Raw genomic sequence first — 22548 nt, 5'->3', positions numbered from 1 at the left:
AAAAAACAGAGTTTTATCAGTAATAACTTGATAAATAAATTTATTGCTCCCTCCATTTCAATTCAAGTGTATTAGCTTAACTATACATGGAATATAAGGAAATAAGGGAAATTTTTTATCTTGTGGTCTCAAGATAAAGATGTGTGCAAGTGTAATGCACCAAATGCGCTTTGAATCTGGTGGTCACATGTTGGAATTAGAAAGTTCCAAATATTGAAAGACATATAAATAAAAAAAAAACAGATTTAAAACACTTAAATTAACAAGGATGAAGTATGTATAATGATACTTGCTATGTTTTGAGGCCTAAAGCATTGGACTTACTCGCCTTACCATCTTGCGGGGACGGTTCTTTCTTTTCATTTTGTATGATAGTTTTTGACTAGATATGATTGTAAGACGCTAATATGACTTGCGTATGATATCACTGATGGTGGAAAAGTTTTGATTTGATAGGAAATGTTATGTTTAAGTTTAAAACTTTATTGTATGGTAATTAAAAAAGTTTAATGAATTTGAATTCTTAAAAGTTGTGAATGTAGAATGAAATTGGAATAGTCTCAAAACATTTTGGAAAGTCACAGATAGAAGATCGCTGTATAAATTGTAAAAGAGAGGAGGGAGTATTTCCTCGAGGTTTTAAGAAAGTGTGTCTATTTCATCCACATGCCATACTTTGTAATAGCATTAGTGTTTAGGTGTGATGATGGAAGCTTTGTTCCAAATATCCAGCATTAGGATGGATCGATATTCCTTCTGTTTAGCTATACAAACAACTTCCTATTTCTCTTTTGCCCGTGTTTTCGTTATCTTCTTCCCCTCACCCCCGCCCATGTCTCAAATCCCACCGCTTCTTTACTACAGTAGAGTATCAAGTGTTTGTAGTTATTAGGGGAACTCCTAGCTTCTTGACAGGCATTTTGTTAGCATGGATTTCAACATTACCATGTAGTCTTTCTGCTTCCTCTATGTTGGATTTTCTAGACTTTACCCCTAATAACACATTGAAATCCTCCTGCTCATTCTTTAACAATAAGCTTCTAATCTATTTTGATTTGTACTTATTATTTATGCATGTTAGTTTGTACTTTGAGATATCTATATTGTACACTCCTTTTACCTGTGTTGCTGCATTTTGTGTTTCTTTTGTTGATGCTTCATCACTGGCATATGTTTGATGGTGGTAATCACTATCACGTATAAAACCCTGTACAAATGATTGTTGCATAATGTCGTAGTTCGGAATTCACATTCAATGTCATTTTTGCTCAAGATTACTGATATCCTGCGCATCAGGTGGTCCATTTGCATAGGAGAAAGTGGGTCGAAGAAACCACTTACCCTCGTTTCACAATGATTGGTCAAAGCCTTGGATCAATTTACCTTGCTTGGGAAGCTTTGTGCAAATATACACCCTTATATTACTTTGATACCAGTGGATATGCTTTTACTTATCCAGTTGCTCGTATATTTGGATGCAAAGTTATTTCCTATACTCATTATCCAACTATCAGTTTAGACATGCTGTCCCGTGTTCGTGGGCGCAGTTCAATGTACAACAATGATTCCTTTATTGCCAAGAGGTGAGTTCAACTACTTTATATCAGCATCTGCCATCTATAGGATTTCATGATAAGACGTCACTTGGGTGGAAGTTTTTGGTGGTATTACGTGGAACTAAGCACCTTAAGGTTTGTCTCCTTGTTGAAACAAAAAGGAAAAAAACCCTAATTAGCTTTGCGAGCCATTTTTGTTGTCTGTCAACTAAGTGGTGCCAAGGTCCCCTACAAGAAATTGTTGATCTGCTTGTATCTTTTATCTTCCCAAATCATTATTAACAATTTTTTCCACTAGACTTTGTCACATGTATGCATATATCTTTATCAAATTAATGTGTTCATACACTAACTGGCAGTCATAAGAAGATATGTTGGCATATTATGGCTAGATGTTACTCTGATTCTCAGTGAACTGTACATCTAGATGTTTTAGCGAGTCTTGTGAAATTATATATTCAAGTGACTGAATTTGACAAGCTTGTAAATTCTTTGCTTTTCATCTGCTTGTATTGTATCTGTGCATGAAGCTAATGAAATTGCTTTTCTGGCAGTGCAATACTATCCCGGTTCAAGGTCATTTATTATGCATTATTTGCCTGGCTGTACAGTATCGTTGGTTCTTGTGCACACCTTGCAATGGTTAATTCTTCATGGACTCAATCTCATATTGAGAAGCTGTGGGGAATACCAGCTCGAATTAGGCGTGTGTATCCTCCTTGTGATACTTCTGGGCTTCAGGTCTGTACTTTACTTGTTTGGTGTTAATATAGCCTTTCTTCCTCCTCCTGATGCCTAAACTTGTTAATGTTTTTCTCCTTTTCTGTAGATTTGTTTAATTTAATATCGAGGCTAATATTCTTACTATTAGCCTTTTCAATTCTTTTTTTAACTATAAGTATTGTCTTGCGTTTTGGAATTTATAAAGTATATGATGGGAGTAGGATGAATGTAATATCCAGACAGATTTCTCCTTTCAATCTTATTGGACTTTCATGGCTCTTTCTTTGGTGAAAATTTAAGGAAATGACATTACGAACTCCTCCTTTGAAGGTCTTAACAATTTTTGTTATAGTGTTTTGAGTCTGGGTTGGATTTTAAGAAGCTGCATTGTTGCATAATATAAGCCAAACATCGCGTTGCTCTTGACAGGTGCTTCCGCTGGAAAAGTCAATGAAGCCTCCGAAGATAGTATCTGTCGCTCAGTTCCGTCCAGAGAAGGTGGGCATTTTTATGTAGTCCTTGTGGAAATCAAGGTACCCATACTTGTGCAGATGTTTCAAGGAATATTGCAACCTTGATGTCCTGTAAAAAAAATTTTTTTTTCATGAGTTAGGCACACCCACTCCAACTTGAGGCATTTGCAGTTGCCATAAAAAAGTTAGACCAAGATCTGCCAAGGCCGAAAATCCAACTAGTGGGTAGTTGTAGGAATGAAGCGGATGAGAAAAGGTTGCAAAATTTGAAGGATCTAGCTATTAAATTGAATGTGGATGATCATGTTGAGTTCCACAAGAATGTCTTGTACAGGTTAGTACAACTCCATTTTGGTAGTCGGAAATTCTTGAACTCCAAGGCATGATTTTGTTAAACTGTCTGGACCAGACTTTTCTTTCATTGCTTGAAGCTATTTGTTAAGGCAAGAGTTCCATCTGGGACGGAACTTTTTGCATTGGTTACCTCCTCCCAAAAGAAAAACTAATTTAAAAAATTTAAAAATTGGCTGGATATTCAGGTCATTGTAATACACAGAGAGAAGTAATATTATGCATGGTTGTAAAAAGCTAACTAGACTTGATTGGATATCTTTAGTGCTGTTACCTCTCTGTGTGTTTAATCAAAGCTTTATTCTCATTTTTAATCTATTGTTGATGCAGTGATTTGGTCAGGCTTCTGGGTGGTGCTGTAGCTGGAATCCATTCCATGACAGATGAGCACTTCGGCATAAGTGTAGTGGAATACATGGCTGCTGGCGCTATACCAATTGGTTAGTCATGTTGTGTTGTTTCTCCTTCGCCCTGTATTTGACTTCTGTGAAAAAACACGGGAAAATATTATTAAGATGTATATCTACATTATTACAGTAAGTCCTATTTATAGTTATATTTTACATAGTACATAATAATCTTCTTCCATGTGGGACACTATATACATAATATTCTAAAACACACCCTCAAGTTGGTGCACGTAAGTCATATGTAACGAGCTTGTTACAAATGTAACTAATACGAGGATCAGTTAGGGACTTGGTGGAAATACATGTTAGCTGATCATTTTAACTTCCAAAGTTTGTTGGTTTCGTTCAGCTCATAATTCAGCTGGTCCAAGGATGGATATTGTGTTACCAGAAGATGGAAAGCAGACTGGATTTCTTGCCGAGAGCGTAGAGGAATTTGCTGAAGCCATCATTGAAGTCATTAAGATGCCAGAAAATGAGAGGTTGGACATGGCTGCTGCTGCAAGGAAACGAGCCTCCATGTTCTCAGAGCAAAGGTTTTATGAGGATTTTAAGGCTGCTGTACGACCAATCTTTTACAATGATAGTAAATGATTACAAAATCTTTGTTTTCATAAATACAAGAGATCAATTTTGTTCACCATAATTAGACTTAATCTTATCTTTTTTTTCTTGTTTGGTTTGCCTTATATTTTATAAAAATAGATGATATCTCAATTGCACTTACTGTTATCAAGAAAGTTGTTGATATAGCTAACTTCTGTAAAGTTTATTCTCCTAGATCTTCTTGGCTCGTAGTTGGTTAATGGGGTTGAGTTATTTGATGTTAGCTTGCATCACGTGTCTTTTCGTCAAAATTAAGGGCAAATTTGTGTTAAATATAATGAGAAAAAGTTATTTAGACCAAAAAGTATAATGAAAGTAAATATTTGATGACAAGAAATATATTTAAATCATCTTTAATAGTAGTATATTTGACCCTTTTTTGGAGAATAAATAATCATTTTCCCACTTTATGCCTATTAATATGTTTTAAATATTTTAATATTAAAATGCTTCTTGCAACTCCAACACTATTATTATTCTTTTAAGAATTTATTATAAAAGTTCAACGCTATTTTTTTACTTCCTCCGTGCAGTTTTACTTGTCATTCTTTTCTAAAGTAAATTTTTATTTTTACTTGTCACTTTTGACATATCAAGAAAATCTAATAATATTTTTTCATGTTTACCTTCAGCATTAAGTACTTTTTCTGTAAATTATTTTTCAAGACTTAATACTAAACATCATTTAATAGGCATAGTTTGGTAAAATATCTATATCAATTGAATAATCATTTTCAGTTTTACTTGTCACTTTTTCCTAAAATAGGTTTTCATTTTTACTTGTCACTTTTGACATATCAAGAAAAGCCAATAATATTTCTTCATGTTTACCGTAAGCATTAAATACTTTTTCTTCAAATTATATTCCAAGACTTAATATTAAACATCATTTAATAGGCATAGTTTGGTAAAATACCTATATCAATTAAATAATTATTTTCTTAATGGCTATGTCAAGTTAAAATGTAACGAGTAAAAGTGAACGGAGAGAGTAATTGTTAACTTATTATCGTAAAAGGACCGACAATGCTCCTAATATATTGAATTTGGCTCACAAATATCTTCTTTTTCCTCATTGAACAAAACATACCCTCAAGTTGTCTTTTGACTTCAAAATATCCCTAAAATTAAATGTTGATTAGGTTTAGCTTCATAACTAGCCATATGTGGCAATATATGATTGATCCATATAGTAATTCAATAAGAATTAAACCACCCAACCTATATATTAGAGGAAATTTGTTATTTAAAACAATCAATAAATATTCCATATATATAAAAAATATATTATTAAAAGTAAAATGAGAAATTTAAAATTTAGTACTATTAATTATAGAAAAATATTCATATTTTTTAATTTTTTTTAACTTTTTTTGAAATTGTTACTAATATAAATTAAGATGATGTGAAATGCGTCCAATTTAATGGGGTCCAAAATCCAAACCAGCACGGGTTCCTCCTTAGCTAGCACTTATCCGAATAACTTTACATGTTTTGTCATTTGTCATAATCAATTTTAATCTCAAGTTCTGATATTATTCTTAGCTTTCTCAATTATATTATGGAACTATACTATAAAAAGTTTTTAACTTTATCTATTCTTTTCGGAATAATTCTATACATAGATATCTCAAAGAGAATAGAGATGACCAACACTGCTTTATAAGAAAGACAAGAAAATCTATAGTGATACACCGATACGATTCTTCTATCTTAGTTCTTAGCGGTTGAGTTTTGGACTCCAATAATTAATTCAGAATTTATTCGAGTCATACAATATTATCGGTTATTTATATTTTATTTTTAAATAAATTAAAATTATTATTAATAATATTGGTATAATTTAACTTTCGAAAAATAAAATATGATAATTAATATATTTTCGAGTAAGTAGATATTACTATTTATTCAAGGAAAAAAGGACAAATTTATCTCCGAACTATGTTAATGGTATACAAATACCCTTCGTCATACTTTTCGTTCATCAGTGCCCCTGCCTTCCAAAAATCAGTGCACATTTGCCCCTCCCACTAACGGAAATAGTTATTTGATACACGTGGCGCAAGCCTACGACTCAACCCAATTTGATCAATTATTTAAGGGAAAAGGGTCTGATTTACCCCTGAACTTTATGATTTGGAGCTGATATACCCTCCGTTTAAAAAGTGGCTCATATATGCCCTTGCTGTTATAGAAATGGCTCATATATGCCCTTTTACTTAACAGACCAATATTTAATAAATTAAAATTTTATTTTTTTGTCTTTAATTTGAGAAAATGCCATGTGGCTTTTAAAATACCCCACTCAATAACTTTTCACCACGCCCACCCGACCCAATTGGAAACAAAACCCCTGCCCATTTAAATAAATCAAACCCATTTCATTTCATTGTCTCCCCAATTGGAAACAAAACCCCCAGCCATTTAAAGTTTACAATAGTATTTTGATCTATTAGCTTTCTAAATTTTCTGAAGAAATCGGTACCTCTTTTTTTATTTTATAAATTGTTCAATTTTTTTAATCGTCCCAGAGAAATTGGTGAACAAGCAAGCTTCTACTAAAACTGATCTTCAATGGAGATAAATTATTTTAACCGTTCAAATTGAACTGAAATGCATTGTTTTGTGTGTGTGAACTCGTCTAACTTCCTCTGTCTTTCCTATTCGTGTGTGTCATGTGCCATAGATTCGCCTTTAGTAAATTTTATTGAATAAAAAATGCTTTTGCAGAATATTAGAGCCACCAACAGTGATGATGCCTTCTACAAGTATTGCCAAAACTCTAGCAAGGCCAACATCTTACACTATAAATTTTTGATGAAAAAACTGAAACTTCCCTCGTCAATGGAGCTCATGATACTGCCAAGCTTGCTGGTTTTCTTGAGATTTTCATCAAGAAATGGAATGAAATGGGTTTGATTTATTTAAATGGGTGGGGGGTTTTGATTCTAATTGGGTCGGGTGGGCATGGGTAAAAGTTTTTGAATGGGTATTTTAAAAGCCACGTGGCATTTTCTCAAATTAAATACAAAAAAAATGAATTTTTAATTTTATTAAATATTGGTCTGTTAAGTAAAAGGGCATATATGAGCCATTTCTATAACAGCAAGGGCATATATGAGCCACTTTTTAAACGAAGGGTATATCAGCTCCAAATCATAAAGTTCAGAGGTAAATCAGGCCCTTTTTCCATTGTTTAATCCAAAATTTTAATACCCGCCCATTATCCATTTAACCCGCCCATTACCCATTTAACCCACACAAATAAAAACGACAGCGTTCTTTTTATCAGAAATTGAAGAAACAGAGCTCACATGTCTTCATAGGTGGTGAAAGCACCTTGATGAATTGCACAGTGATTCATCTTCTCTCTAGTTTGGTAGTAAGATTTAATTGAAGAAAAACGTGTGTTTCAGGAAAAAAATAAGAAGTTTTAGGTAAGAGCTCATATAAAATTTCAGCAGATCTAGAGTGATTACTCCCCTAATTATAAATTTTATACGAATTATGTGAAGAAAAATTTTACAGATCTGAACAAATGATAAAAGGAATCGCGAGGCGGAGATACGTGTGCGAGTGCTTTTTGACCTTTTCGTTGAGACAAACGAAGAAGCAGCCGGCAAAATCAGAAATCAGAGCGAAAATCATTTATTTTGAGAAGATCATTCACAGAAACACCTAATATTCATAGCACATATACAACTTCTGAGAATAAATTAGAGATGTATTCGACTGGAAAACTAGAGATCTTAATTTCTTCAAACTTTCACACAATAAAATTACTGCAAAGAAAATTAATTAATCGATTATCAGCTAAAGTTAATTGGATTTACTTCGAAAAACAGCTCACCTATTCAATCTTCCACATGATTTACAAGTAATTTTCAAGCTATAAGTTGCCGCAAAACACAAGCTCAGGCAAAAAAAATCCTCAAAAAACGCATACTAAACATGACAAACAATTTCCTCAGCAAAATCATGTGAACTACTAACAAAAATCTTCAAATAAAATCATGCAAACGGGTAAGGGCATCTCCAACCCAATCCTCTATTTTACTCTCCAAATATAGAGTTCTCTATTTTTTCAGACAATCAACTCCAATCCAATTCTCTAAAAAAGAATTTTTTTCTCTCTCCTCAATATTATATTATTATTTATATTTCATTCTTATTTTCTTATTTCATAATATAAATCATTTCTTCTTTTTGCAAATAATCACTCTATAATCTTTACGTAATACAATTTTTTTTTTCAAATTCTTCATTAATATAAAATTATATTTTATTCTAAATTTCTAAATAACATAAATTGCAATACATATTATATATAATACATATTAACGAACAATTCAAATAAAAATGAACTCATTGATGAAATATAATTGCATCATAAATATTGTATTATCGTAAAATTTATTTTAAATTTTACATAAATACTCAACTTTTAAGACTATTAGGTTACTCTCATGAATAGGGGTGTTCATCGGTCAGTTCGGTTTTATGTATTATCGGTTCGGTTTATCAGTTTTTGGTTTTTAAATATGTTAAACCAATAACCAAACCAATAATATATTTTTTATCAGTTTTGGTCCTTAACGGTTCGGTTTTCGGTTTAACCAATAAGAAAATATTTATAAAACAAATATATGACTTTTCTAATAAATTTGATGCGAAAACACAATAATGTAACTTTACAAAAACTGATAAAATAGAAACAATAATAACAAAGATGAAAAGAACTATACAAGCGTAACACAAAGAGAAATTAAGAGGAATATGGTTCTTACTTTAGATTTTAACGTTTTTTATAATGTGAAATTGTGAACTCAAATCCATTGTGAAGTGTGAATTGAAGGCTAAAGGACAAAGATAGTAACTACTAAGGAATTAAGATTAATATATAATATTTATGTACAAGTAAAAGTAGTAAATTACTAGTCTTAATGGGTTATCGGTTTACCAAATAACCCAATATTAAAAACCAATACCGAACCGATAACCCAATAACTTTTTTTATAAAACCATTAAAAAATCGTTAACCCAATAACCCAATAACAATAAACCAATAACACTTTTATCGGTTGATTCGGTGTTTGCACACCCCTACTCGTAAATGTTCTATTAATGTATTGGAGTTCAAAATAAGCATTTTTTATCCTTATTTTTTATGTGTAGCTAAATCTTATTTAAATTAACAATTTCATCTTGTGTCCAATTATTTCGTGTACTAATTTACTTCCCCTGTTCTATTTTGAACTATTGCATCAAATATTTGCATGCTCTTTAAAAAGTGTAGTTTAATAATTTATCATTATAACATAAAAGTAGATTGTTTGAATTATCATGTAATTTTTGTGCATACTTCATAATGAAAAATAATTCTAATCCAAATTACATATTTAAATGACAAAAAAAAAATTAAAAATTAAATTAGAAAAATTGTTAATTCGGGATGGAAGTAGTATACTTATCAATAATGTTTTAGATGTTATATTACTTAGAAAATAATTACAAATATTAGAGACATAATTAATAATCTTATATAATATAAATAATATTAAAATAACTTTAAATTACATATTTAAAGTGACCATTTCTTTAAAAAATAAAATAGAAAAATTATTAATTTGGGCGGAAGTAGTAACTTGTTGATAATATATTTTTAAATGTTATGTTACATTAGAAAATAATTACAAATGATAGTAATATAATATAAATAATATTATAATAATCAAAAAGTAAAATAGAGAGGTGAATAGTAGTTCTCCAAATTTGGAGAACTACTATTCACCTCTCTATAATTGAAGAATAGAGAGTGAAATAGAGAGTGGTTGGAGAACTCATTCTCTATTTTACTCTCCAAATATAGAGAATGGAGAGTAAAATAGAGATGGGTTGGAAATGGTTTAATGGGGCTTTTCCTTGAGGTTTTTAGATAGTTTATTTGTGTGGGTAATAGGTAAATTAGGTGGGTTAAAATGGGTAATAGGCAGATATTTAAACTTTGGGTTAAATAATAGAAAAATTGTATATAATAGCAAATTATTAATTTAAATTAAATGCTATAAATATAGTTTGATTTAATTGTACCCTATAACAAACTGTTGTTATTTCGCCTCTCTCTTGGTGAATCTCGCTCGCCACTCTCGTTCTCTCCCTCGCCTCTCTCGCTTTTTATACAAACGCAAATGTATAAAATGTGTTTGTGTTTGTATAAAGCGAGAGAAAATTGTATATATACATATATATTCGTTCCCCTTTTCCAGATCTCGCTCGCCACTCTTCCAAATCTCGCTCGCTCACTCGCCTCTCTCACTTTATACAAAAATGCAAATGTATAAAATGCGTTTGTATTTGTATAAAGCGAAAGAAAATTGTATATATACATATATTTTCGTTTTCCTCTCCCAGATCTCGCTCGCCACTCTCCCAAATCTCGCTCACTTACTCGTCTCTCTCACTTTATACAAACACAAATTATACAATTGATCTTTTGTATATGTATACCAAAGCAGATTATACAACTACTTTCTTTTGTATAGTATCGCGAAATTATAAAATTGCTTTCTTTTGTATATGTATAGCGAAATATACATATTTATGTTTGCTATGGAGCGCAATTATGCAAACTATAGCTATTACATACAAATATGATTTTTGTGTTTGTTATATGTGAAAGTTGCTCTTAAATAATTAATCAAATTGGGTTGAGCTGTAAGATTGCGCCATGTGTACCAAATAACTCTTCCATTGGTGGGAGGGGCAATTGTGCATTGATTTTTGAACGGCAGGGTACTATGAATGAAAAGTATGATGGAAAGTAGTTATATACCATTAACGATAATTTCGAGATATATTTGTCTTTTTTCCCTTTATTCAATCAGAAAAGGCTCTGATTTCCTTCTTGAATAAGCTTTCATAATTTTCTGCTCATCACGTCTCTTGTCAAATCATGGAGATTTTCTTTCCTTGAGAAGATTTGTTTAATTTCAGTTTACTTTGTAAATCGATCTTGGAAAACAATATATTTCCTTAAACCTATTTTGTATTTTCTCTTTCTTTAAGTTATGTGGTACGGTTTAACTTGATATAGAGTTTTAAAAAAAAGTAAATTTTTAAAATTTGTGATCTAAATAAGTTAAATATTTGTGTGACTATAATATTTCATTAAAGATAAAATAGGTATTGTAAAGTTAAATCATTATTAAATATAAAATATATCATTCTTTTCTGTACTAATTAAAAAGAAAAGTGAGTAATATCAATTTTGACCGAAGGAATAGTAATTTTTGCTAATCTTTTCAATTATATCTCTCACAAGATTTGTGTTCTTAGTATATACTTTTTCCTAAAATTACATTTCCTTCAATTTATTTATCTGATTTTTACTTGACATAAAAAAAATTTAAAAAAATATTTTTAGAAATTTATGGTCTTAAGATAAAGATATGTACAATGCATGAAATATCCTTTAATTTTATAGTTTTAAACATGTCATATGAAAAGTTAAAATTAAAGAATTGTCCAAAAGCAAATCAGAATAGACTAAAAAAAAAGTAAAACAAACAAATTAAAATAGAAGTACAAAATTTCAGTAGTTTATTCAATTTTGATATCTCTTTCCTTCCCTAAAATGAATTACTCGTATTCTTGTGTTTATTTATTTGCTCTTCTTATGGCAGGTTTTTTGGTGTGCAATTATGAGTTTTTTATTTATTTATATAGCTTTAATCTTAATTAGTTATCTCGATTTGAATCTGTTCACATTTGTCTTTTTGAAAATGGTCAGTTTTCTAGCTTGATTTCTCTGAACGTGGACTTTTTTTTTTCGAGAAATATTAAATTCCATAAAATATGAACCTTTAATATTAGCTCTTATTTAAGTAAATAACTCAAGATTATTAATTTCAAAATCCTTTGATAAATAGTGAAAGAATATGAGAAGTATTGAAATACATGTGAACTTGATGTAAATTATTAGTTTCTTCTTTGAATCAGTGGCGGAACTAGAATTTTTAATAAGGAGGTTCAAAATCTGAGAAGTAAACACATGAACTTGTGGAAGAGGGTTCAACATCTAATATATATACCTAAAAAATAATTTTAACCATGTCTAAATAATAATATTTTTCGGTGAGTATATGTTGCATGTGCCCCTGCTTTGAACTAATGACAGCTTCAAAAACAACTCTATACTTGACAACTAAATTTGATACACATCCGATCTGCCACATAACATAGCAAGTGGTCTCAAACTTTTGTAGGAGCACAAAGGTCTTCATAAAAATCGAGAGAGATGTTGAAAACATTCCTAAACTTGACAAGAATTTAGGGTGTATTTAACTCATGTTACAAAACTATCAAGGGTGTTTTAAGTTTAATTAGTCAAATAAAAAAATATTTTTAAAACTGTCAATAATTTAAAAATAAAATTAATAATCCACGCCGAATTTAAGAGTGTTTCAAATAATTCACTTAGGAAAGAATGGGTGGACTAGCAATTAAGAAGTAATAGTTGGACCCATGTGAATGTCAACAACCCAACATGTTGCTTAATTTTGATCTCTCGTGCCCTAAATAATCCATTTCTTAATCATTAATTCTTCCACTAACATTATGTTAGCAATAATAATAATTTTTAAAATAACAAAGAAAAAAATATCAACATGATAAAAGTGAAGAGAAATTAATAATCAGGATTGACTAAAAGTCTTTCTAATTTGTTGGTTACACCTCATCAGTCCTTGATTTCACTTTATTAGTCAACAATCAACATGTAAGTGGAATGCTCATTACATTATTAATGCATGGGAAAAAAAAATAAAAAAAAATAATGATAACAGTGGGAGAAAAAGTTTTGAAAACAATATGAACGCTAGAAAAAGATTGCAAAATTTCGAATATTATTCTGTGATTGGCAACTGTGTGGCACATTATTTTAAGTTTTTAACAAAAAGGTGAGTTTTAAAAGATAAAGAAGAGTAAATTTTATTTAAAGTATGACGAAGGAAATTTTTAAGCCTTGGTCTAATGTGGAAGGATAAATAAATTTGAACTTTTTTATACATGGAATATCCCCACATCAAGACTTTGATTGGCATTAAGCTCGGAATGAATGAAATACTGATCTTCTTATAAGTTTTGGATTAACACTTTTTTCTTTCAAATAAACTTTTTGAGTGAGTTAGATTCAAAATCTAACTTGAAATAGCATCAAAGTCAGACCAGACAGAAATTGGAAAATAACTATAGGGGTGGAAATATCTCTGATACATGAATGTGCATGCACGGGACTGAAACAGTAAATTTTGGATAAGAATATACATACGGATCCAAGGGTGAAACGAGCCTAGTGGTAATAATGAATGAAATGTCTCACATTAGTGAATGAATTAAATCGTGAGCTCCTTATAGGATTTGAATAATCTTCCTATATTTGACTGACTTCATATATTACTAACCAAAGTTGGATGATATTAGAAAGCTAATTTGTATTAGTCAAGTTATCTTCATTGGCATCCGTCGTAAACCGAATTGATTCCATCACAGTGACCATTCCTATAGTTACAAAGTAATGTTAGTTTTTCTTGTAAGAATTCTTGAAGAAAATAAGATTTATTAGGCACTTACAAAATGAATTAAAAAAATTAGACATTTTAATTTTTTTTATATAAAAATATGTTTTTAATAAAAAGAACATAAAACAAAAATAATAATGATAAATTACCTACAAAATCAATTCTCCAAATTTTTCATAACGGTAGTACAATTATACATCATTCAAAGAAAACGTAATCCTATTTTTATGATTCTCTGTCCTATCTCCTCTAAATTTTTTTAAAGAAGAAATAAAAAGAAGGCCAATATATGCCAGGAATTAGGTAAATGTATTAAATTCTCACAGAATCAATATAAGTAAGGGATATTCTTTTTGTCTCAATCTTAATTACAGTAAAACTTTAATATAATCATTTTAAAAATGAAACACACTTAACAAACTTATACAAGTCTACCCCTCCGTTTAATTTTATGTGTCTTAATGACAGAGAACAAAGTTAATCAAGAAAAACTTTTGAAATTATGAAAATAAATTAAAGATAGTGTTAATATGTCAAAATATCTTTTAAATCATGAGATTTTGATTATGTAAAATGTCAAAAATTAATAGTAGTTATAAAGTGTAAAATGTAATATTTTAAATAAACTAATTACAAATAAGACGCAAAAATAATTGGATAGGTTGAGAGGAATTAGATTGTTATTAAAAGTAAAATCCACCGTCAAGTGGCTAATTTGGAACGTTTTCACGCTATATTGAATAAAATTTTACAGATCTAGCACATGATATCTTTAGCTGAAATTAAGAGAACAATTATTTTTAAATTGAAATATTCTTTTGTAATTTTTACGAAAGCATTGCACATGCAAAATAAAATTATAGTCAAACATAGAGTGATATAGTATATAAGTATTATTTTTCCATAATATATTTATTAAGTTTTCATTAAAATATGTGGCCGTAAGGAGCGTTTATAATGTTAACAGCCTATAAAAAACGGAGTTTAAATACTACTAACTCAAGTTGGGTAAAGCTTTACGCAATTAGGTTACTTGTAAAATTTTACTATACAAAAATAGGCATACACCCCTGAAAAGAGATTATATGTTAAAGATAATTAAGGTAAAAATTAAATAGTCAATCTATCTTTTAAATTTTATTAAGAGTGGTGTATATAAAAAAATATAACAAATATTTTGAGATCGAAGAATATAATGTATCAAAATATCTTTTTTAATCTTATAATTTTAAATATATCACATGAAATATTAATATTTAAAATATACTCAAATTTAAAAAGAATATTTCAAAATAGATTAATCAAAAAAAGACACACAAATTAAAAGATGAGAGGGATTATTATAAACACATAGTAGCTTTTATTCGATTATATATTTTGAAGATGAGATTTTGAGTATTAAATTTTTGAAATTGTATTTAAATATGTATTGCACTTGAATTCTTAAAATTTTATCAGTGGAAGTCAAATTTCTATCAAAAATCAACATTTAAAAATATTTAAAAAAACTTTCCTTCGAAATGACTTAATTGGTTTGGAGGATATACGAATTAAATTGATCCATCTTAATAGCTTTTCAAAAGTGTTCATCCCAAGAATAAAAATAGTAACAAAAAAATTATAATTCCTCACAAAATGCTCACCCGAAGAATCTCTATTTTTTTTTAGGGCGAAATCTAGCTAGCTAACTAGCTGTTGTTGTTTATAAATACGATTACTTGAAAATACTACTACTGAAAAGTGACTTTTTCTTGCTCTGTTTCTACTTCTACGTCTACTTTCTACTCTGTGCACTACTAATAGATAATCTCTGAGTCCTTTTTTTGCTGTTTTTAAGGTCTCTTTCGCCGTCTTTCTGATTCGGCCGCGCCCCTGCCGCCCTGCTAATATCTGTATCTTCTCTGATTATAAATATAAAATCAACTGCATTTAAGTCGACTTCACAATTAGTTGTAGTTTCAGAAATAATATTTATTTTGTTGCTGCAATTATTATTCAGCTACATTTATAGTATCTGTCATATTCTTGAAATGGAGCAATCTTCGAAACTTGTTTTGTTATCTCTGCTTCACTAGTGGGTTTTTTTTTCCTTCTTTCTCTCTTGCTCTGTTTTTTTCAGTAGTGCTCTGTTTTTTGCTTTCACTTCGAGGACACAAAACATACAGAATAATAGCAAAGGAGGAGTCTTTTTTTTTTGCTTCAATAGAGATCTATCTGAGTTTCAAGAAAGAGATATCTCAAAATCAAGGTATTTCAAGTAAAAATTTTGGGATCTGGGAAATTCTTGGAAATTAGTTTTATTTTTGGGTTTGGGGAAGAATCTTCAATGTTGGAGATAGTATATATTTTTTTGGGTCTCATTTTGTGTTTTTTTTGTGTGTTTTTGCAGATCTGCTGAAATTTAGACCTCTTCTCTTCAAAATTAAAATGTATGCTGAGAAGCAAGCAGAGGAAGCTATTGTTTCAAACTTCAATGGAACTGATCGTGATGGGGAGGAAGTTGAGAAATTAGGTGAAGAAGATCAGTCTATTTTCAGTGTCAAAAGCCTCCTCTGGCATGGTGGCTCTGTTTGGGATGCTTGGTTCAGCTGTGCTTCTAATCAAGTACTTTTAAATCTTTTACTACATTTCTTTTTCTTTTAATAGATCATATTTTGTATTGCTTTTGGAAACAATCTTTCTAATCTTCGAGTTGTGGTAATTTCCGCGTACCCATGGAGTGGGATTACACTGAATATATTGTTGTGTGGTTGCACTGTCATATTTTGTACTGTATTTTCTGATTCATTTATTTTAACAGGTTGCTCAAGTGCTGTTAACATTGCCATATTCATTTTCTCAACTTGGTATGGTATCTGGCATAGTGTTTCAAGTGTTCTATGGTCTTGTTGGGAGCTGGACTGCATACCTCATCAGTGTTCTCTACATAGAGTACAGAAGCAGAAAAGAGAAAGAAGGTGTCAACTTCAAAAATCATGTCATTCAGGTATACCAATGAGAACGACAAAAAGTTGAATTTTAGTAGTATATTATAGTAAACATGAGTACATCTTTTATTGAAAAATTATTCTAGTATATATCTAGGTCGATGATCATTTTTCATAGGTATATATTAACTCTTGAAATTTTTTGACTTCGCCACTGTTAGTTCTACCGAACCGCCACATAGTTCAACTTTTAATATTTTCATTATTTTTTAAAAAAATAGTACTTTTTCAGAATCTTAAGACTTGCAAATAGATTTATTAATGTTTACGCTGTATCTGACTTTTTTTGTTTCAACTGGTAGTGGTTTGAAGTGCTTGATGGACTATTGGGTCCTTACTGGAAAGCAGCAGGCCTTGCCTTCAACTGTACGTTCCTTCTGTTTGGATCTGTCATACAACTAATTGCTTGCGCAAGGTACGGACCCATTACTCCCTTCTTCATTTAAACCGTAGTTTAAATACTTCTTAATTAAAAATAATACTCTTCACATATGTCTAATTTACTTCAAAGAGACACATATAATAGTGAGAGTTAGCTGGTATTGTTAAAAACTTACTCTTTACATTTGTCTAATTACTTCAATAGATATATATACTAGTGAGAGTTATGAAGTAATAGTTGATAATGTATGTGCAAATTGACTTAAGCTAAGTCCAAGCTATATGAGGGGTAACTGGTAAAGTTGTTGCTACGTGATAAAGAGATTAAAAATTTGATGTGTGAAAACCTTCCTTTGTGTTAATTTAGAATTAATTTGTTTACCATAGACCCTTGTGGGCTATTTCATGAATAATTTTGAAAATAGACGAATGTCGCACATGAGTGAATGTCAGGATTTCACTCTGAGCTTCACAATATGAATAACTAGCCACACAAATTAATTGAAAGGGATTTAACATTTATTATATGTACATAAAAAATAATTTTAGCCTTTATAAATAATATAATTTTTCGTCGAAGGATTTGAATGAAACCTTTGCTCCGCCTTTGTTGTGCGTAGCGACTAGCTAGAGCTTAGTGCAATTGGGAAGCAATTGTGCCAAAAATTGTGAGTTAATTGTGATCACTTGATCTTGATTATTAATTTGATGAATTTTTTTAATTTGGAACAATAACATATATTACATCAATGACCATTTAGACAAGAGGACATGGACATACATATTTGGAGCTTGCTGTGCCACCACAGTTTTCATTCCTTCCTTCCATAACTATAGGATTTGGTCTTTTCTTGGCCTTGGGATGACCACTTATACAGCATGGTACTTAACTATTGCTGCTGTCATTCATGGCCAGGTAAATAGTAATTAATATAATTATTTCCTAAATAATATCATCCATCATTCATTACTCTATTATACATTCAAATTTATTTTTGCAATTTTTATAAATGATGATGGAGGGGTCATTTATTATGTGTCATTATAGGTTGAAAATGTACAACACACTGCTCCAGCAAAGCTTGTGCTGTATTTTACTGGTGCCACCAATATTCTTTACACCTTTGGTGGACATGCTGTTACTGTGTAAGCTCTCATTTATTTTTTACTCATTTGTAAATGAATGTTTATAGAATGAGTATATATACTATGGTTAACATAAAAAGTAGGGATAATTATTGCCTTAAAACACTTTAGTCGACTAACCCTTTATAAAATACGGAGTAGTGTGTATACTTTATACTAAACATATATATATATATATGCTTATAGTGTATACATGGTATACATTTTGACTATATTGGTAAATTAGTTGGCGGAATGGTATATATTCATGAGTTTCCCTATAAAGTTCTCATCACAACAAAAGAGACATTTAGTGGCAATATATTTTCCTTTTAGGGGCAATACTTATTGTCGTAAAAATATTCAGCGACAATTGAGTTAATACAATTGTATCCATTTTCAGAGTCGCTAAATCATGTAACGACATTTATATAGTGTGTTGGTTTAAAATTCATATTATATTATTGTCGACTTATCGTTAAATAATTGCTGCAAAATTGTTTTTTTTGTTGTTGTACTTTCTTGTCAATATCAATATATGTTAAATTCATACGAGACAACTTAGTGTTATAGTGCAGAAGAATCCAATGCCAATATTCTCCAACGTACTTGCAATCACTTTAAATAATTACTTGAGAGAACATATCATTATATTCCATCTTCAGTGGCTACTTTACCCCCAAGTGGCCAAGTCAATGAATACAACACTTTCAATTTTCATGCCTTGAAAAAGTACATACTCTGAAAAGTATTTGAGCTTTAAATTGAAAAAATAAATAAATATTCATTCTAAAGCTGATTATATAGAAATAATTACTTCGTATCTTAAAAAGCTAGATGTCAGCCCATTCTATTGAGTCGTCCATGTCCATATTCTAATATTAGGACTTCTCACACTCACAATATCATTACAGGGAAATTATGCATGCAATGTGGAAACCCCAGAAGTTCAAGTACATTTACCTAATAGCCACACTCTACGTTTTCACCCTAACTATTCCATCAGCTTCAGCAGTCTACTGGGCATTCGGAGATCAACTTCTTAACCATAGTAACGCATTTTCACTTCTTCCAAAAGACAGATGGCGCGATGCTGCAGTTATATTGATGCTAATACACCAGTTTATCACGTTTGGATTCGCGTGTACGCCGTTGTACTTTGTGTGGGAGAAGGTTATAGGGATGCATGACACTAAAAGCATATGCTTAAGGGCACTTGTTAGGTTGCCTGTGGTGATACCCATATGGTTTTTGGCTATTATATTCCCATTCTTTGGGCCTATTAACTCTGCTGTTGGGGCTCTTTTGGTTAGTTTCACTGTCTACATCATTCCAGCTCTTGCTCATATGCTCACTTATAGAACAACCTCTGCTCGACAGGTAATGCATTTATTTCTATGCAGCTTCCAAAAATTTACTCGATTATACTTTATTTGCATATATACAGTTGTCAAATCTTTCTATAACAATAATCCAGTGGAATCGATCTTTTATGTTACGTATAACATCATTTTGCTATATCAACCAACACCTATCCAAACTAACGATTATATAGAGGTTTGACCATGTTTACAATTCCTTTTAGATCTCCTTGTAACAAAGAATATTTTATTTGTCTTGACATATATATTTATTGAATTAGGAAGAGAATTATTTGTATCTCACACAACTGTCAACCCAAATTCTTACTTGTAAAACAAATACAACCCTCACGTGTTTTTACTATCAAATCATCTAAAAGATAGAGTAATTGATTTTCACAATGTAAATTTATTTATTTTATGTATTAAATGTAATTTGATATACCTTAAAACAAATTATCCATTTTCATTTCTATCCTGTGACCAATCCATTAGTCTATAAAATATTTGTCCCTCTTTTAAGAAATATTATTGTATAAATATTTTTTATGTTGTTAGTATATAAAATTAAACCTACTCACTTTATTTGAATAAAATTTGCAGAATGCAACAGAAAAGCCACCATCCTTCATGCCAAGTTGGACTGTCATGTATGTTATTAACATTTTTATAGTAGGCTGGGTTTTGGTTGTTGGGTTTGGGTTTGGTGGATGGGCCAGTATGAGCAATTTCATCAAACAAGTTGATACATTTGGCCTTTTTGCAAAATGTTACCAATGTAAACCTCCGGTGGGCCAGCCACCACATCCGACACCTCAGGCCACCGTGCACAACTAGGTACTGACTTGGATCCACCACGCCAATATGTTGGAGAAGTCAACGATCGAACTGTTCTTCAAATATTTTTGCATGTAACCCAAAACGTGTTAGTGTGTTAATCTTCATTTTCTTTTGTTCGTGTTTCTCCTTTTTGTTCTCATATTAGATATGATTATTAACGTGTCGAATTGCTGACTAATTGGCTATCAAAGGATTAGCTAATTATTTGAATCAACATATGCTAATGTTAATTAATTCTTTTGTCCAACTTTTTGGTTGTTAGTAAATACTATATTGTCACATCTATTATAATTTTTCTATGGTTATTATTAGTTTATTACCATTTGATAAGATAAACAAATTACTAGAAATATATACTATGAGTGTGTTTGGACCGAAGGAAAATGTTTAAGTAGGAAATTATGTAAATTTTTAACTATTCCTTTTATTCGGTATCTTTACCTATTATCCTAATAGTGTTGGGTTTTTGAGATCATTTCGATGGTCTATGTTGAGGGATATATCTATCTAATCTAATTGATTATGTATAATAGTCTGCGGTAGTAATGGACGTGGGGTTAGTAATGAATATTTTGGTGATATGACTTGGTCCCGATTGGAAAATCGATCCATTTTTAAGTTCAAACGAGCCCTAGAGCAGGTAAATCCTCATTTTGTCGATTTTCGTGTGCAATAGTCCATAGATTTTTGGTGATTCGGAATTTCGGTGTGTTTCTGGCCGAAAATTTTCATGGACGTCCGTTAAAACCTTAGCAATTGAGCTAGTTGGTCCTGACCGGCAAATTGGCCCATTTTCAAGTTCAAACGAACTTAGAGCAAGTAATCCCTCATTTTGTCGATTTTCGTTTGTTATAGTTCATAAATTTTTGGTAATCCGGAATTTCGATGTGTTTTTGGCCAAAATCTTAATGGACGTTCGTTAAGACCTTAGCAATGGAGGCAATTGGCCTTAACGGCCAAAATGGCCCATTTTCAAAGTCAAACGAGCCTCGGATCAGGTAAATCTCCCATTTTGTCGATTTTCGTGTGCTATAGTTCACCAATTTATTTGGTGATCCAAAATTCCGACGTCTATTTTGCCGAAAATTTTCATGGTCGTCCGTTAAGACCTTAGCTATGGAGCCAATTGACCTTGATGGTCAAATGAAACATTTTCAAGGTCAAACGAGCCCAGAGCAGGTAAACATCCCATTTTGCCGATTTTTCTGTGCTATAGTTCACCATCTTTTTTGGTGATCCAAAATTTCGACGTCATTTTTGCCGAAATTTTTCATCGACATCCGTTAAGACCTTAGCTATGGAGACAGTTCTCCCTAACGGCCAAAATGCCCTATTTTCAAGGTAAAACGAGCCCCAAAGAAGGTAAACCCCCAATTTAGCCGATTTTCGTGTGCTATAGTTCACCATATTTATTGGTGATCCAGAATTCTGATGTCATTTTTGCCGAAAATTTTCATGGGCTTTTGTTAAGATCTTAGCTATGGAGCCAGTTGGCCCTGACGGCAAATATGGCTCATTTTCAAGGTCAAACGAGCTCCAGAACAGGTAAACCCCCCCTCCCCCCATTTTGTCAATTTTCGTGTGCTATAGTTCACCATCTTTTTTGGTGATCAAGAATTCCGACGTCATTTTTGCCAAAATTTTTCATAGACTTCCGTTAAGACCTTAACTTTGGAGCCAACGACCCATTTTCAAGGTCAAACGATTCCCGGAGCAGGTAAACCCCCAATTTTACAGATTTTTGTGTGTTATGTTCACCATCTTTTTTGTTGATCCAGAATTCCGACGTCATTTGTGCTGAAATTTATCATAGACGTTCGTTAAGACCTTAGCTATGGAGCCAATTGACCCTGACGGCCAAAACGACCTATTTTCAAGGTCAAACGAACCCCGGAGCAGGTAAACCCCCATTTTACCGATTTTTGTGTGCTATATTTCACCATCTTTTTCTGATCCAGAATTCTGATGTCATTTTTGCTGAAATATTACTTGGACGTTCGTTAAGACCTTAGCTATGGAGTCAGTTGGCCCTGACGGCCAAAATGACTCATTTGCAAGGTCAAAGGATCCCCGATGCAGGTAAATCTCCTATTTTATCGATTTTCTTGTGATATAGTTCACCATCTTCTTTGGTGATTCGGAATTTCGTCTTCATTT

The 22548-nt window shown here is 31.3% G+C and overlaps 3 protein-coding genes across 6 annotated transcripts in view; 2 read left to right on the top strand and 1 right to left on the bottom strand.

Annotated features, from left to right (window-relative positions):
- Window positions 1–4187, top strand: part of LOC125827362 (GDP-Man:Man(3)GlcNAc(2)-PP-Dol alpha-1,2-mannosyltransferase) — a 267662-nt gene extending 263475 nt beyond the window's left edge. Inside the window, exons 3-8 of the mRNA XM_049506668.1 lie at window positions 1297–1583; window positions 2111–2297; window positions 2709–2777; window positions 2893–3086; window positions 3434–3543; window positions 3863–4187. Of these exons, the coding sequence (XP_049362625.1) occupies window positions 1297–1583; window positions 2111–2297; window positions 2709–2777; window positions 2893–3086; window positions 3434–3543; window positions 3863–4107 (1092 nt within the window). The 3' untranslated portion in view covers window positions 4108–4187. The remainder of the gene's footprint in view (window positions 1–1296; window positions 1584–2110; window positions 2298–2708; window positions 2778–2892; window positions 3087–3433; window positions 3544–3862) is intronic.
- The window catches only part of LOC125827363 (tubulin beta-2 chain), a 461890-nt gene that overhangs the window by 120034 nt on the left and 319308 nt on the right, over window positions 1–22548 (bottom strand). The window lies entirely within an intron of this gene.
- On the top strand, window positions 16081–20675 carry LOC125827360 (auxin transporter-like protein 4). The gene is made up of 7 exons (XM_049506666.1): window positions 16081–16301; window positions 16498–16683; window positions 16987–17099; window positions 17798–17981; window positions 18114–18211; window positions 19105–19570; window positions 20155–20675. Exons 1-7 carry the CDS (start codon window positions 16125–16127, stop codon window positions 20386–20388), a joined length of 1458 nt encoding a protein of 485 aa, XP_049362623.1. The 5' UTR covers window positions 16081–16124; the 3' UTR covers window positions 20389–20675.

The sequence above is a fragment of the Solanum verrucosum genome, unplaced genomic scaffold (assembly GCF_900185275.1).
Source record: "Solanum verrucosum unplaced genomic scaffold, falcon-dt-bn FXZP01000138.1, whole genome shotgun sequence".
Lineage (NCBI taxonomy): Eukaryota > Viridiplantae > Streptophyta > Magnoliopsida > Solanales > Solanaceae > Solanum > Solanum verrucosum.
The sequence above is the reverse complement of the archived record's forward strand: the minus strand, read 5'-3'. Positions and strand labels throughout refer to the sequence as shown.